Raw genomic sequence first — 14511 nt, 5'->3', positions numbered from 1 at the left:
AAATAAAATAAATTCCTAAAAGTGAAATATAGTTAACACCGTGGTAGTTGTGGCAACCAAGGCAAATGAAATATTATACTCTTCAATTGTTTTCCAAACTTGATTCTGCAGGAGCATTTTGAGTGATAGAAATAAGGATTCTGGGAAAAAAATTAAATGTTAGTGATATTTTTTTCTAAAATATTATTTATGAAATAAAACAGCATAAGATGTTATGTTAAATATTGAACATGACATGAAGAGAGGTTTATTGTGAGTAAAGAATACACAACACAATGGAAAAAGCATTGGCTTTTGAACCAGAGAACCTTTAAATCCCAATGTTTACTACCACTGCAACCTTAAGCAACTCACTCTCTCTGGGCCTCAGTTTCTTCCTCTATAAAATGGGAGGGTTGGGCTAAAATGGCATGTAAGTTCATCATCTATTGATTCTTTAATTCTTTGTACTTATATCCCCAACCCCTAGCACAATGCTTGGCTCATAGCAGATGCTTAATAAATAAAGCAAGTGCTTGAAACCCCCCTGATATCTATTTTGCTTCAAAATTTTTCACCCTTTACTTTGCAAGAGAGTCTATATTTACCAAGCCCACAGTACCAACACTTGTAGTTTCTGTTCATATAATACAAATTTCAAAATATTCTGTAGTTAAACTGTTTGGGGGGAAATGCTGTCTTATAGGTTGGGCAGGATGAACTTTCCGATTCCAGTCTCCTAGACTGGATGAAGGCTGAACTCCCTAAGATTTTAAGACTTTGTAGTACCAGTGACTGAAGGAAAGAAGAAGGAAGAAGCAATTATTAAGAGCTTACTACGTGATTGGCATTGTGCTGAGCATTAGGTATATATGGACAAGGAAAAACAGCCTCTGCCCTCAAGAAGCTCACATTCTAATATGGGGAGACAACACACCAAAATGAGCTGAAAAACTTGGTGGAGGGATAATGAAATGAAGGTATCCAGTGTGCAAACATATTTTAATATCCAAAAAGTCAGAAATACAGCTAAGAAGGGAACGAAAGCAGGCCAGCCCGGTCCCTTCCATAAAATAGAGGCTGTAAGAGGATTCCTGTATGGGAGAAGTGGGGAAGGCTGGAGGGATAATCCAAGGTGAGTGGGATACTAGGATAGCATGCTCCAGGTAATAAGATATGAACTAGCAATAGAAGAGGCCTGGTTCTGAAATCTAGAAGTCAAGAATCAGAGCAGGAGGGGAAATAAAAGACCATATCTCACAACTGTCATGTATAGAAGGGACTGATACCAGAATGGTAAATACACAGAGACAGAGATACACACACATATATAGAGATATACACACCAGACAGAGACCCACAAAAAAAGAAAGAGATAGAGAGACAGAAAGAGTCATATAAATACAAAAAAGAGCATATGTTCTTCATAAACATCATATAAATAGTGTATGGGGCTTTTAACCATGTTTCATTAAACTTTCTCCCTCAGTGTTTAGTTTAGAATGCTCAGGGAAGCAAAAAGGGAAGCTTTTCATGAATGTCCCAAAGTAAACAAGAAACAGAATGAAAGAAACAGCCCATCTAATGGAAATTCTTGGAGATGAGGTTTTCTCCAATAAGATCAAGCACATTCCGGTGGGCCCCTAGAAAGGCTACACAATACCCTGCTGTATGGAGTGACAATACCCTCAGCTTTAGGAGTCTGGCAATACTCTGCTTTTAAGTTTTCTTTGTGAAAGGAAGCAATTCAGCACTTAAATTAAACTCTTCTCCACAGATATTAAACTGACAGCTTTGAGGAGCCATTTCTCTAAGCAGCTATCAGCTTCACAGAAGCCCTCTATCTAAATGTCTATCATAAAGATATCTACTTCTTCCTATGTGACAATGAGATTCTTTTGTCTAACAAAGACCTCTCTTCATTCATTCCCTCCACCCATTCCAATTTGCCCTGAGGCTTATGGGACTATGACCAGAACTGTCTTTCCCAAAGAATCTTACTCAATTTCTAACCTCTATAATTTCTACAAGGGAGAGAAAGTCAACTTTTCTTCACTATTTAACCACTTATTTTGAGCATTGTTTTTTCACTGTAAAATTTATACCCCTTCTCCCACTGAAGAGTTCCTACTGGAGCTTCCAATTTGTGAAGGGGCACAGGTAAGTCTGTATTTACATCCCTGCTAATTCTGTACCTCACTTTCTCTCCTATTTCAAAACTATGTTCCCACACCTTCATTACCATTCCATTATCAGCTCTATTTTCTGTATAGTCTTCCCCCATTGGAATCTTGAGGGGCTGACAGTCTTTTCTGCTTGTATTCATATGTCCAGTGTTTAGCACAATGTCCTGATCATGGAATATAATAAATAAAAAAGGTTTCCTCCTTTCCTTGTATTTTTGCTACTGAACATAATTTTCCTAGATTGGAGGCTAGGACTCCATAAATATTTCTGAGAAACAAGCTAACTTTAGCAAAAATCAGTGTCTAATTGTACAATAGAATTAATGTATACTAATGTTTTGTGTCTAGTGTTTCCAGTAACTGTAGATTTAGTGTATTTGAAAACTGAATATTTCTGAATTCAGTCCCAGTGGTTATCTCGTCTTATAGCTACACTTTTCCAGCAAGATAATGTATATCAATTGTCCTTCTTGGATATAATCTTAACATATACACTTTGTCAAAGGTAAGTTAATTTAATGGCATCCACTGGTCCCATTTTTAATATTAATTACAATATTTTTTAAATTCTACCACTTATAGATCCTTTGAGAATTGTAATAACAGACTTCTCCTCAAACATGTTTCTTACAGATTATATAAATCTTGTGCAATCAACAAGTTTAGGATTGTTACAGTCAACCAGCTGAAGGCCTATCTATTCAATATGGTCAAATGTGAAGTTTTAGTACATGGGATTTTTTTTTTTTAAATCACAATAGTTTGTTTATTTTAAAAAAACAACTGAACGGGACTAGGTGAAGTTTTTTCAACAAGTCTGTGAGATGGAGTAGGTCAGGCCTTCGGCCCAAGTTGCAGGAAGTCACATGATCTCTAGGTCTTGAAGTTTCTAGGGCAAGAAAGGTCAAGACCTTTCCGCTTCAGGAAGGGACTTGATCCACAGGAAGTAGACAACATTGGTGACCATTGGTCAATAATGGTTACTTCCTTTTTAGTCCATCTAATGAAAAGACCTGGGTCTTTTGCTATTTAACCAGCTTTACTATTTCTGGCTTGCCAAGCCAGGCACATATTGGGAAATGGGAGCTGAAAGGCTTTGGGGTCTGCCTGGGTGTGCTGGGGCTTCTCCCTGCAAGGACCAAATAAATGCTTTCTCTTTGTAACTGAAGATGTCTCTGAGTCATTAATTTGGATAAGGGGGGGAGGGGAGAGGGTCTAGCATCCATCCCCCATACAAGTAACCCTGGAAAAGATTCTTTTTTACGTTTTTGGAATCTACTGTCTTCTATAATGGACACTGGCCTTTGATTAAAAAACAAACAAAAAACAATCCTTGGAATATGTGTTTAATTAAAGGCATCCTGCTTTGGATAGATGAGATATTTCTAGGTTTTCCAGGGCTAACATTTCTTTGGGAAAATAAATGACAATATAAATTATGAAAATAAAATTAGAAATGTGGTCCTTTGTTGATTTATTTACTAGGTAATGGAAAAAATGGTTCCATTTACTTTTTGCTTATAGTCAATTTGGCCTTAGCTACATATTTGACTTAGAATTTTTTACAATTCTAAGGGAGTTAAAATATTTTTAAAAATTATATGTATTTTATAGGTACTTCTGCCTCCATACCATCACACAGCCTCCCTTCCTTCTTTACCTTTGGAAGAGCAATTGAAAACTGTGGACTTAACCTAAGACCTTGACTTGGTCTCAAATCCATGGAAATTTTTAGAAGAGTATGTCAAAAAAGTCATCACCTTAGACTTACATTAAAGGGAGCTAACCACTATGAGAATCAACTTACATTGATAAATATGGAGGAAAGTTTCTCCTAGTTTGCTTGTAAAGAGTGGCTCTGGTAGGTCCCGAAAGAATTGTTTAACCATATCTGCCACATCGTAAGCAGACTGATCCTCATAACTGACATTCTCAGGGAAGGTTTCGTTCATCTGACGCAAGGCTTGGATTCGAGACTTCACTCCTGATTTCCGAAATAGACCCACCTAAAACAAGCCAAATAAATGCTTAAGTGCAACATCAAACAACTTGTTTAACCGATTAACTTTTATTGTAGGATATAACAAAACATGGTGGAGAAGGCAAAACGACAGAGATATTCTATTTTCCCTTGACCTTTAACCTAATTTGCAGAATTTTTCAGGAAATAAAATGGCAATGGATAATTTTGTTGTTCCCTCATCCCCTTTTGAATGTTAAAGTAGATTTAAAAAAAAAAAAGAAAGAAAAAGAAGAAACTTTGTAACAGTTCACAAGGCTACATAAAATCTTTATACATAGAAATGTTTGTTTCTTGATTAAATTCATAATAAAATTGTTTCAAATAGTAATGCTATGTTAATTAAATTAGTGCAAACATTTCATTTAATGTTTCCCCTTCTCTGAACAACTGTAGAGTTCATTATCTGAAGGTACTCATTTGAAAGTTAGAACATATTGCCTTGTGGTTATTTATTTTTCTATATGAATAAAGTAATGAAAGAGGCAGCTAGGTGATGGTATTGCATAGAGCACTGCTCTGATGTCAGCAGGGTTGAAATCCAGTCTCAAACACTTTCTAGTGATCCTAGACAAGTCACTAAATCCTGTCTGCCTCAGTTTCCTCATCTGTGAAGTGGGTTAGAAAAGGAAATGGCAAACCATTCCAGAGTCTATGGCAAGAAAATTTTGAATGGAGTCATGAAGAGTTGGACATTATTGAAATGACTGAACGTTTTTTTCATAGTTAGTGGAAAGCAGTACCCCAACTATACCTCCTTTTTAAACCCAGTGAGTGGGTTAGTGACTCCCAACACAAGCTATTGATTCTGCTTTTTCTGCTGTTACTGCTGAAATTTATAATGAGAAAAAAGGGTCTGACGTGACCAATAAGAACTAGTGGTGTTCCTAAAAAGCAAGATGGATGGTTTTTTTTCCTAGGTACTTTTCATACACTGCCTGTTCCTCTACTTAGTGATAAAAATATTTTAAATTATTTATTTCTGGAATCCTATGTTATTATGAAATCACATGAACAGTATTAAAGTCTGTTATACATACATTCAACAAACTTTAATCTTACACATATATTTAAATACCCATTATGTACAAAACAGTGTACTACGTGCTGCGGAAGACTAAAAATACCTAACATTCCCGGGAAGTTCAGAATTTAAAAGGAGGATTTTGTAAAGACACAATATGAAATAACACAAGCATATAGAGGGACAAAGCTAGTGCTTTTATGAAGCCCAAGCAGGGGTCAAATAAGAGGCACTTAGAATTGGTCTTTAATGGGAAGGCACCATGTGTGGTACAGTGGAAAAAGTGCTGGCTCTGTTAGGCCTATACAAAGGTTGTTCAATTCTGTCTGACTCTGTGGACTCCATTTGGGATTTTATTGACAGAGATACTGGAGTGGTTCACCATTTCCATCTTCAGCTCATTTCACAGATGAGGAAACTGAGGCAGACAGGGTTTAGTGACTTGTCCAGGGCCACACAACTAGAATATATTTGACCCCCTGTGGGCTAGAGAACAATATAGACAAAAGTCCAACATCCAGCTTAACTGAAGCAAAGCAGGAGATAAAGCTGCAAGTGTAGAATTTTTATATGGCAGCACATGAAGTAAGGAAGACCCTTGAATTTGAGTTCAAATTCTGCCTTGGACACTTGGACACAGAGCTTGATAGCTCTGTGAGCCTCTAGATGGGTCACTAAAATCTCTAAATCTCAGTTTCTTCATCTGTAAAATGGGGATAAAACACTAATACCCCACCTTACAGAATTAATATGTGTTAAAATAATATATGCAATGCATTTTGCAAACCTAAAAACATTTACATGAATGTTAGTTATTATTTGCATATTTTAAAATGAGATGGAAAAGTTTCTGAAACGCAAAATGAATGGGGACAGTAAACCACTATTGCTTTCCTCCCTTGCTTTAAAAAAAAAATGTAAATGTGCAGTAACTGATTGTCCTCTGGGGAAGTCAAATCTTGCTAAAGGTTTCAGCGTCTTTGTAGGGATCCTGTTTGTTGTTCCAGAAGGAAATCTGGGCAGTTAATAGCAAGGGAAAGATTTCAAAGAATTAGCAAATGTTCAGGTCTATGTAAATGTCAGCTGGAAGGAGTAAAGCACAAGGGAAATGATTTCTGATACATTCTGTGGCAATAAAAGAACACACAGCCAAATTTTCTCCAATGCCAAATCTTTTCGACCTAATCCAACAGATGAGTATATGCATGGCTTTTCTCAGTAGAACTGTCAGTTAATTTAAAAAGTTTTGCACGTAATCAGGAAACAAAGCCTTTTATGCAGTATGATTAGCTCCATGGTGTGGGTAGCACTTCTTGGGGAAAAAAAAATCTAACCTTGTTTCTTTCTCAGATATTGTAAATTCCATCAAGTTGCTTGGGAACAAAAACACACTGTCAAAAGACCAAGTCAAGACTTGGAAGGGATTATGAGTGAAGGGTTAGCGAGCTCTTTCTTTAATTTGTTTACTTCTCTTATTTTTTCTAAAGCAAGCCATAATTCTGGAAGCAGGTCCTGTAAGGTGCCATAGGGGCCATACTGCATTTGGACTTTTCAGATTTGAAATAGCCCAAGGTGACTCCTTATGCATGAATCAGAAATATTTATTACCAAGTGAGCTGGCATCGTTCCACTCGAAGATCATTACCACTATTTCCCCTTTTAGTTTATTAACAGAGGAAGCAAAATAATGATGGAGGAATTAAGCAAACATATTTTTATGTAAAAGACAGAGGGACATTTCTTCTTTTGTCTGTTGTGTCTTGTATCTCCTTGCAAATATTAATATGCATGTACATACCCCAAGGATGATTTCTTTCCACTGTGCCATTTCTGTTACTTTCCAGCTACAGCAAACAACCCCAAATGGGAATTTAATTATTTTAAACATGTCTAGGATTGCACCATTGCTTGTTCTGACTTAGGCCTTTGAGGATATTCTAAGCATGGAGAGGTATAGGCACTACCTAAAATTCTGGCCTTAATCTATTATTCATATACTCTAATTCCCACAGAGATGTGTGGTAATAATCAGGGGTTTTAGTTTCTCCTGATTTTAAATCCTAGAGAAATTTTTTCTAAATCACTAAAGGATAGGTGGTCTTAAGACTTAGGCAATGCTAGTCAACAATTTTTTAAAAAAAGATTTTATTTTTTTTTTTTAGTGCAATAAAGTTTGAGAAACTTTTACATATAGCATGACAGGGGAGGAAAGGAAGCTTTTTTTTTTTTTTTTTTTTTTTAAATTGGGGCAAAGGCAAGTATCAATATGCTCTGTTGTTAGCATACATTGCTTCTCTGGTAAAGTCCCTAAAAAGCCTGGGTATTTCTAAGATTTTAATTAAACTGAGGATATGTTTATTGCTTAAATTATTTTCCAAGCGAAAAAAATATAGTAGCCCTGAAGAAAGCATTTTTTAAAACTGCTGCTTCTAAGAGAACCCTTCATCCTGACAACTGAAAGGGAGGCCTCTAACTTTATCAGCTTCATTTTTAGACACAAGTGACAGAACAGTTAGCAGTTAATACAAGTACTTCTTTCCATCCTTAAGTAGGTCAAATGACATATTTCAAAGTGCTTAACAGTGCATGGCATATAGTAGGTAATTAATAAGTGCTTGTTTCTTCCTCCTTAGGTAGGTAACTAATTTAGTCACAGCATTCAAGAGGGAAAGTGGTTCAAATTGAGAAAAATTAAATCAGGCTCAGGAGTGGTGCCAATGACATTGACCCACATTGAGGACATTATCTTTTTGGTTAGCTCAATGAGGAAGGACAGCTTTTCATTTGTTGGGTATAATAACTGACAAGTGCCCCCCGATTGCTCTTTTTTTTTTTTTTTTTTTTTTTTAAATGAATCAAAAGCCTCATATAGTCTCCTTGTCAAAGAGGAAAGAAATGAAAATGAGTCTATGCTGGCTAATATTCTAGAGAAGCCTGTTCATGCCTGACACAGCAGGGAAAAAAACAGAGAAATCACTCTTTAGCAAATAAAAGTTCCTATTACAATAGACAAGGAACACACCCTTATCTGATGAGCAAGTGCAGATTAGTTTGGCCTTAGTTAAAAGTAGCACAAAAGTAACTGAAATCCCTTTGGTATCCTTATTTTTCAGCTTAGTAATTCAACTGTTATGAGACCTTAGGAAGTCAACCTAATCTTAATGTGACTCAGAGTCTATAACTAGGAAACAAGTATGGTCAGCTATAGCAAAACAGAGACAGATGAATTTATTTCTGTTACATGTTGACATTCTTGGATAAAGGGCATTTTATGAAGACAAATGAATTGACTACAATTTCCCCTCCCCACCCTTTTTGGTTCCATTTTCCTTTTCTTCCTCCTTTGTCCTCTATACACAAACCAGGCTTTTAGAGAAAGGATTCAAGATGTCATTGAAACAGTGAGGCTCTGGAGCATCATTCATTTTATCTAAAAGATAGGTGACTGTGAGAAGTGGGGCAGTTTTCAAAACTGAGTACAAAGTGTCTTTGGCAACAGAATTAGACTTCTAAAGCTTATAACTGCATTAGAATGATAGGTTGAACACATTGTGCTGCATTAGAATTCAAATTTGATCTACATAATATTAAATCTCTTCCATGGCATCCTGTTTATGCTAATCCTCTTTGGTGTTTACTGATATTTATCAGGACTTCCATTTCCCCTTCTTAGAGATGAGCTTAGTTGATAAAGGTTGGCGTGTGTGTGTGTGTGTGTGTGTGTGTGAGAGAGAGAGAGAGAGAGAGACAGAGACAGAGACAAAGAGAGACAGAGAGAGACAAAGAGACAGAGAGAGACAAAGAGACAAGAGAGATACACAAAGACAGAGAGACAGACACACAGAGACAGAGAGAAAAAGAGACAGACAGACAGACATACACAGAGAGACAGAGAGAGAGAGATACTAATTCTACACAAACTACCATGTGGCAGGTTTATATCACAAGGTTAAGCCTGTAGATCCTATGCCTTCATTTCTGCCATGAATCTAATCCACTCTTCAATGCACAGTTGATTTAGAACTGAAATTAGAGCTCAGCCAACAAAGAAAGGCACAGAGACTCTTGCTCAATGCTATATCTGAATACAAATGGTTCATAATTGAAGGCTAGATTTCCTCATTTCATCTAGAGCCAGCTGTAGGGGCCCAAAATGGATAAGTTATACTTTATCACACATAAACTACTCAGCATCAGTGAGTAGATGAGGTGACAATTTTGGCAGTACTTCAGGATTACCACAATATGATACTCAAAAATTTTAAATCAGTACTTGTTACAGGGAACTGGGTTTGCCAATTGGTAAGACGACTCAGTAAAAAATCCAATGGCAAAGCTTTGAAAGAGGCTTATGCAGTGGCACGAGTAATGGTTGAAGTAGACAAGGTTAATTAAACAACCAGCTCTGGGTGGTTCAGTGTCAGGGAGTGAAGGCAATCTTTTGGCATATACCTACCTTCTTTGGGGCAGGGATCCCAAGTTCTTAGCAGGAACCATTTTTCTTGATTTAAAGGAGTTAATATTATTGGAAAGATAAATTTTATTCTATTTTACTTTTCTTTTTTCTTCTTATGTTCCCTCCCCTTTGCCCCCAAATACCACAGAATGGTCTTTTCTTTTTGATATACATTATTTTGGTCCTTTTCTTTGTTTAATGCCTTTAATTTTGTATTGCTTTTTCCCATTTTTTTCCTTCCTTCTGCTCATGTTGGTTACTATTCTCTCACCCATTCCAGTTCTTTCCACTAGGATCCAGTTCCTCTTTAAGAAGGCAACTTAGCAAAGCTGAGAATAATACTAGGATTGAAGTTACACTTGAGTTTGAATCCCACCTCAGACACTTCTTCCCTGTTTGGCAACCTCTCTCAGTCATTACTTCCTCAAATATAAAAATAGAGACAATTAAGAGTGCCTTTTTTACAAGGAGGATCAAAATCAATTAAGTTGAAATCCTTATTTGGGCACATACTGATTGAATGATTCTTATCAAGTGTCTTAGTGAAGAGACTAAGGAAACTCTAAGATTCTGAAGCTGTAGAAAAGTTATCATCTTGAATTGTTAATGGAATTTCCTCATGTGGGAACTGCCTATACCAAAGAAATCATGTCTTATGATAACATAGATCTAGGGAAAGGATAAAGACTTGTTTTCTGATCTCTAGGAAGGTCAAAATGGTAGGTAATGAGAAAAAACACTAAAAAGGATATATAGTTTTATAGCTAACCAAGATAATATTGTTAAGCAAGAAAACCAGCTCCTTTATCTCATGTATTAATATTAAAATTATTAGTTATTTTCCTCCCTTCTTTTCTGGTGGGGAGGATAAAGATAAAAAAAATTATGTTTATATCTGTACTTAATCTTACCATTCATTCTATTCCAAGAGAATAAGGGGAGAGTTTCAGCATTGTGGTAACATTTACATAGCACATCCATTAATATGCATATAATCTTTTCAAAGAAATAATTCATAAGACCATTCTGAAAATGTATGATAGGTTTGTGGTAGCAACAGCCTAGACAATTTAAGATATTTGGGCAGGATAAAGAGGAAGAGAGGAAATCAAAGTGGTTGGTTTAATTAGATAGCTTAGGTTTGCTGAAGACCAAAAGAACTACTATAGATTATTCTTTACAGTTCAACAAAACCAAACCACAATCAGCAGTATCCTCAAGAAGTGACATATCATACAAGAAGACAGGCCTGATGGAAAGTTTGAGATACTGGATAAAGTAAATGGATTGTTAACTGATATAAATCCTGATATCAGAACTCAATCTCTTAAGCACATAGGAACTGTGTAAAACTAACTACATGAATTTTAGGCTAATAATAATGTTAGGCCTATCAAATGAGAAGAAATCAGTATATGAAGCTAGAGCAGTTAGTAAGATTTCACAGCAAGGGGAATGTACATGTCAGAAAACATTGCATAGAGCTTGGACCCAGCCTCATTTGCAACAAAAAATAAAAAATCAATGACAGCCAGAGTTAATGCTTGGATGTTAATTCAACGTTTCTAGTATATGAAAACTTGACCATTTGCACCTCCAAATGGGACTGTAAGCTTGAGACAAACAACAGAGGTAGTCCTATCAGTCTTGTAAGAGGTACAAGATCTCAAAACTTTGCATAGGTGCTGAGAAAGGTGCCTGCATAGGGGCAGACAGGGACTCCTTATATAAACACTTTAAATTAAATTATACACCATTTCTCTCAAAGCTACCACATGATAAAGAAGGCTCGAAGATATTATGTTATAATATAAGAGTAGAGAGGAGAAAAATATGCCAAAGACTATGAAGGGAAGGGCTATATATTCTTAGGAATGAAAAAGCATTTTTTTCAGTGCCTGCTAAATGTTAAGCATTGAGGATACAAATTTAATAGATAGTCCCTATGCTCAAGAAGCTTAAATTCTAATGTTATGTTCCTTCCACATTCTCTTTTGAGGACAAGGAGGTCCAGAGAAGGATGTAAACTTTGCTACCAATCAACAACTTAGAGGAAGCATAAAGATCTAGATTTTTTCTGTACTTACTATTATTGGCTAGATAAAGTATATTTGGTCTAGATGATATATTTGGTCCAGCTGATGATGCTTTCATATTTATCTTACATAGGCTTATTTCTGAATGTAAATAAATGTATTTTGGTTTTTGGTCAAAGTTTCATTACAGTAGTATTACTCTAAAAAATGAAAAGAAATAAAGAAAAATATGGGATCTAAATCTTAAAACAAAGAATGAAATAGGGATAAAAGGAACATACGAGAAAATATAGAGTTAATGAGGGTAGACCCAAAATTTAAAAAAAAATGCAATATAAAACCTAAAGAACTTATAGTTTCAAATTAACTGAGCTTGGAAGTCATCTGCTACAAATCTTTAATGTAGGAGTTCTTTTTTATCCTGGGGTCTATGAATTTGTTTGATTTTTTAAAACCTACACCACCCATACCCCCGTATATATACTTTAATAACCATATTTTGACATAATTGTTTTCTTCCAAAAGCCTATGTATTCTGATTCATTTAAAATATTATTTTAAGCCAGTGAGTAGGAACTTCTAAAGGCTTTTGTCCCCACTGTCTCAAAATATATTCATGCTTTTCACTTGAAAGAGAACTAAGTTCATTAATAGTAATAATAGGGAACACTAGGCTAATGCCTTTTGATTTTGTCCAGACAAGCAAAGTTTACTTCCCCTCCCCATTGTCTCTGTTGTTGGTTGGGTAAAAAGGTGACATTTGGTATAGCTGACATTATTTTCATTGTTTTTCTTTGTCATTCAATCGTTTTAGTTGTGTTTGACTCTTTGCGACCCACTTTGGTTAAACCCCAAATTGGCAGAGATTACTAGAGTAGTTTGCCATTGTCTTCTCCAGCTCATTTTACAGAGAAAAAACTTAAGCAAACAAGGTTAAGTGACTTGAGCAGGATCACATAGCTAGTGAGTTTCTGAGGCTAGATCTGAATTCAGTAAAATGATGTCCTGACTCCAGGCCTGGCATTCTCTATCCACTGTATGTATCACTTACCTGGCCTCTATTTTTCTTAAGTTTATTTTTGAATGTAAATAAATGTATCTTTGCTTTAATTTCATTACAATAGTGAGCCTATTCTATAGGCTTTCATCATACACATGCATAAACATACACATACATGTTAAGAACTCTCTTCCTTAAGGTGAAGGTTTCCCATTTATCCCAATTATCGCAGGAGTTTCACTAAAATTTTCAACAGTAAAATCTTGTCACATAGCTTGGCAGGCAGTTGACTTGGGCCAAATATACTATTTAGTGGAGAAAGAGTGCCTCGATCTTTCTGCATGTTACTCTTAACCAGATCTCTGTTCTGTGACAGAAGGCAATTCCAAGAAAAGTCTGGGCTCCTATGAGGAGTCATGCACATTCTAGCTTAAAATGAAAAGACCATTTACCTGATCAAGGCAGTTACTGCGTAGATATCTGAGGGCTTGTTGAATGCTCTGAGGAAGAGGTTGTCCTGTTCTTTGGACGTGAACGATCAGTGGAACACCAAAGACATTCTTATCTTTGTAGTCTGGGACTTTCATCCTCTTCATGAACTTTGGCACTGACCTAAAATTCACATAAACCAGGTTATACAGGTTCCTAGAAGGCTGGCTGTGGATTTTTTCTTTTTTTCTTCCTCATTTTTTGTTTGCTTATTTTTGTTTTTGTTTTAAATTTCATTGAGCACAAACAGAATTTAGGTTTTTCTGCTGTTACTGAATATCACGTGAGACTTTTAAAGATTATGAAGCAACCAAATAGAGTTGAGTTTAGTAGGAGATAGCTATAAATCCTGTTCTCAATGATAAAAGAGTCTGGCAGTCTTAAGGTCAGAAATTGTGATCTAAAGGAATACATTTAAAACAAAACAAATAATAAATAAAACAGGAAAAGAGGGATGTACCCATCTTTTAGATCAGAATAGAGAAGTAGCATCCCTTTCTTTTACTTCAAGCTTCATTTCAGAAGAAAGGAAATTGACAATTAATAATAAATATAATAGATAATTTATTCAATGACTAATTATAACTAATAGAGGCATAGTTTTGAGTATGTTAAATTTTTATTATAAAAATGGCCACAATTCTGAAATTTTGTCTAAATTATTTTTTCTGGTCAATATGTTATCAACAAAATAAAAATGTTTAAATCCACACTGAATAGATTTCTAACCCTTCTAATATCTCAAATTCTTTAAACTACCTGAAACTAGTACAAGAGTTAAGTCCCAATTTATATTTTTGCCAGCTCCTTAGGCACAAGGCTCATTGTATACTCTTGTCTGTATTTGCCCATGAAACTAAAATATAAATTTTTTTTGACAGGATTAGACACTCTTTGAATTTAATAAATGAGGTAAGTGTTGAGCTCTTCCAATAAGCTATACACTTATGAGGTACAAATGACAGATGTTCCTTTTCAATCTGCCAGACTAATTTTATGGCAAGTTTTATTTTTAATTCCTCTGTTCATAATTAATCATCCCTTACTCATCTTTTTTTTTCCTTCCCTAGAGCCTGACTACCTTCCTTGGAAACCAACTGAGGATTACATATAAAGCAAAGCTTACTAGAACCGAGGTATCTGCTATCTGTGACTGCCCATAATGAGGTGTGGGGCTGCAGATGGCAAAGAAAAGCTTAATGGATCATACTCAGTAAACTATAGAAAAGGTCATACTGTGAGGCTGGCTTTTCAGAACATATAAAATAAAGAGATCAAGGCTTTGCTACTACCTTGAGCTGCTTCAGACAAGAATAAACAA

General features: G+C 35.6%; 1 protein-coding gene across 4 annotated transcripts in view; it reads right to left on the bottom strand.

Annotated features, from left to right (window-relative positions):
- The window catches only part of STARD13 (StAR related lipid transfer domain containing 13), a 285280-nt gene that overhangs the window by 21216 nt on the left and 249553 nt on the right, over nt 1-14511 (bottom strand). For all 4 annotated transcript variants that reach the window (XM_031963687.1, XM_012545229.3, XM_023499614.2 and 1 more), the window contains exons 7-8: nt 13154-13313; nt 3973-4171 (exon numbers count right to left, since the gene is read on the bottom strand). In XM_031963687.1, the coding sequence (XP_031819547.1) occupies nt 3973-4171; nt 13154-13313 (359 nt within the window). The remainder of the gene's footprint in view (nt 1-3972; nt 4172-13153; nt 13314-14511) is intronic.

This window comes from Sarcophilus harrisii, chromosome 3, assembly GCF_902635505.1.
Source record: "Sarcophilus harrisii chromosome 3, mSarHar1.11, whole genome shotgun sequence".
Lineage (NCBI taxonomy): Eukaryota > Metazoa > Chordata > Mammalia > Dasyuromorphia > Dasyuridae > Sarcophilus > Sarcophilus harrisii.
This window is presented reverse-complemented; position numbering and strand designations above follow the sequence as displayed.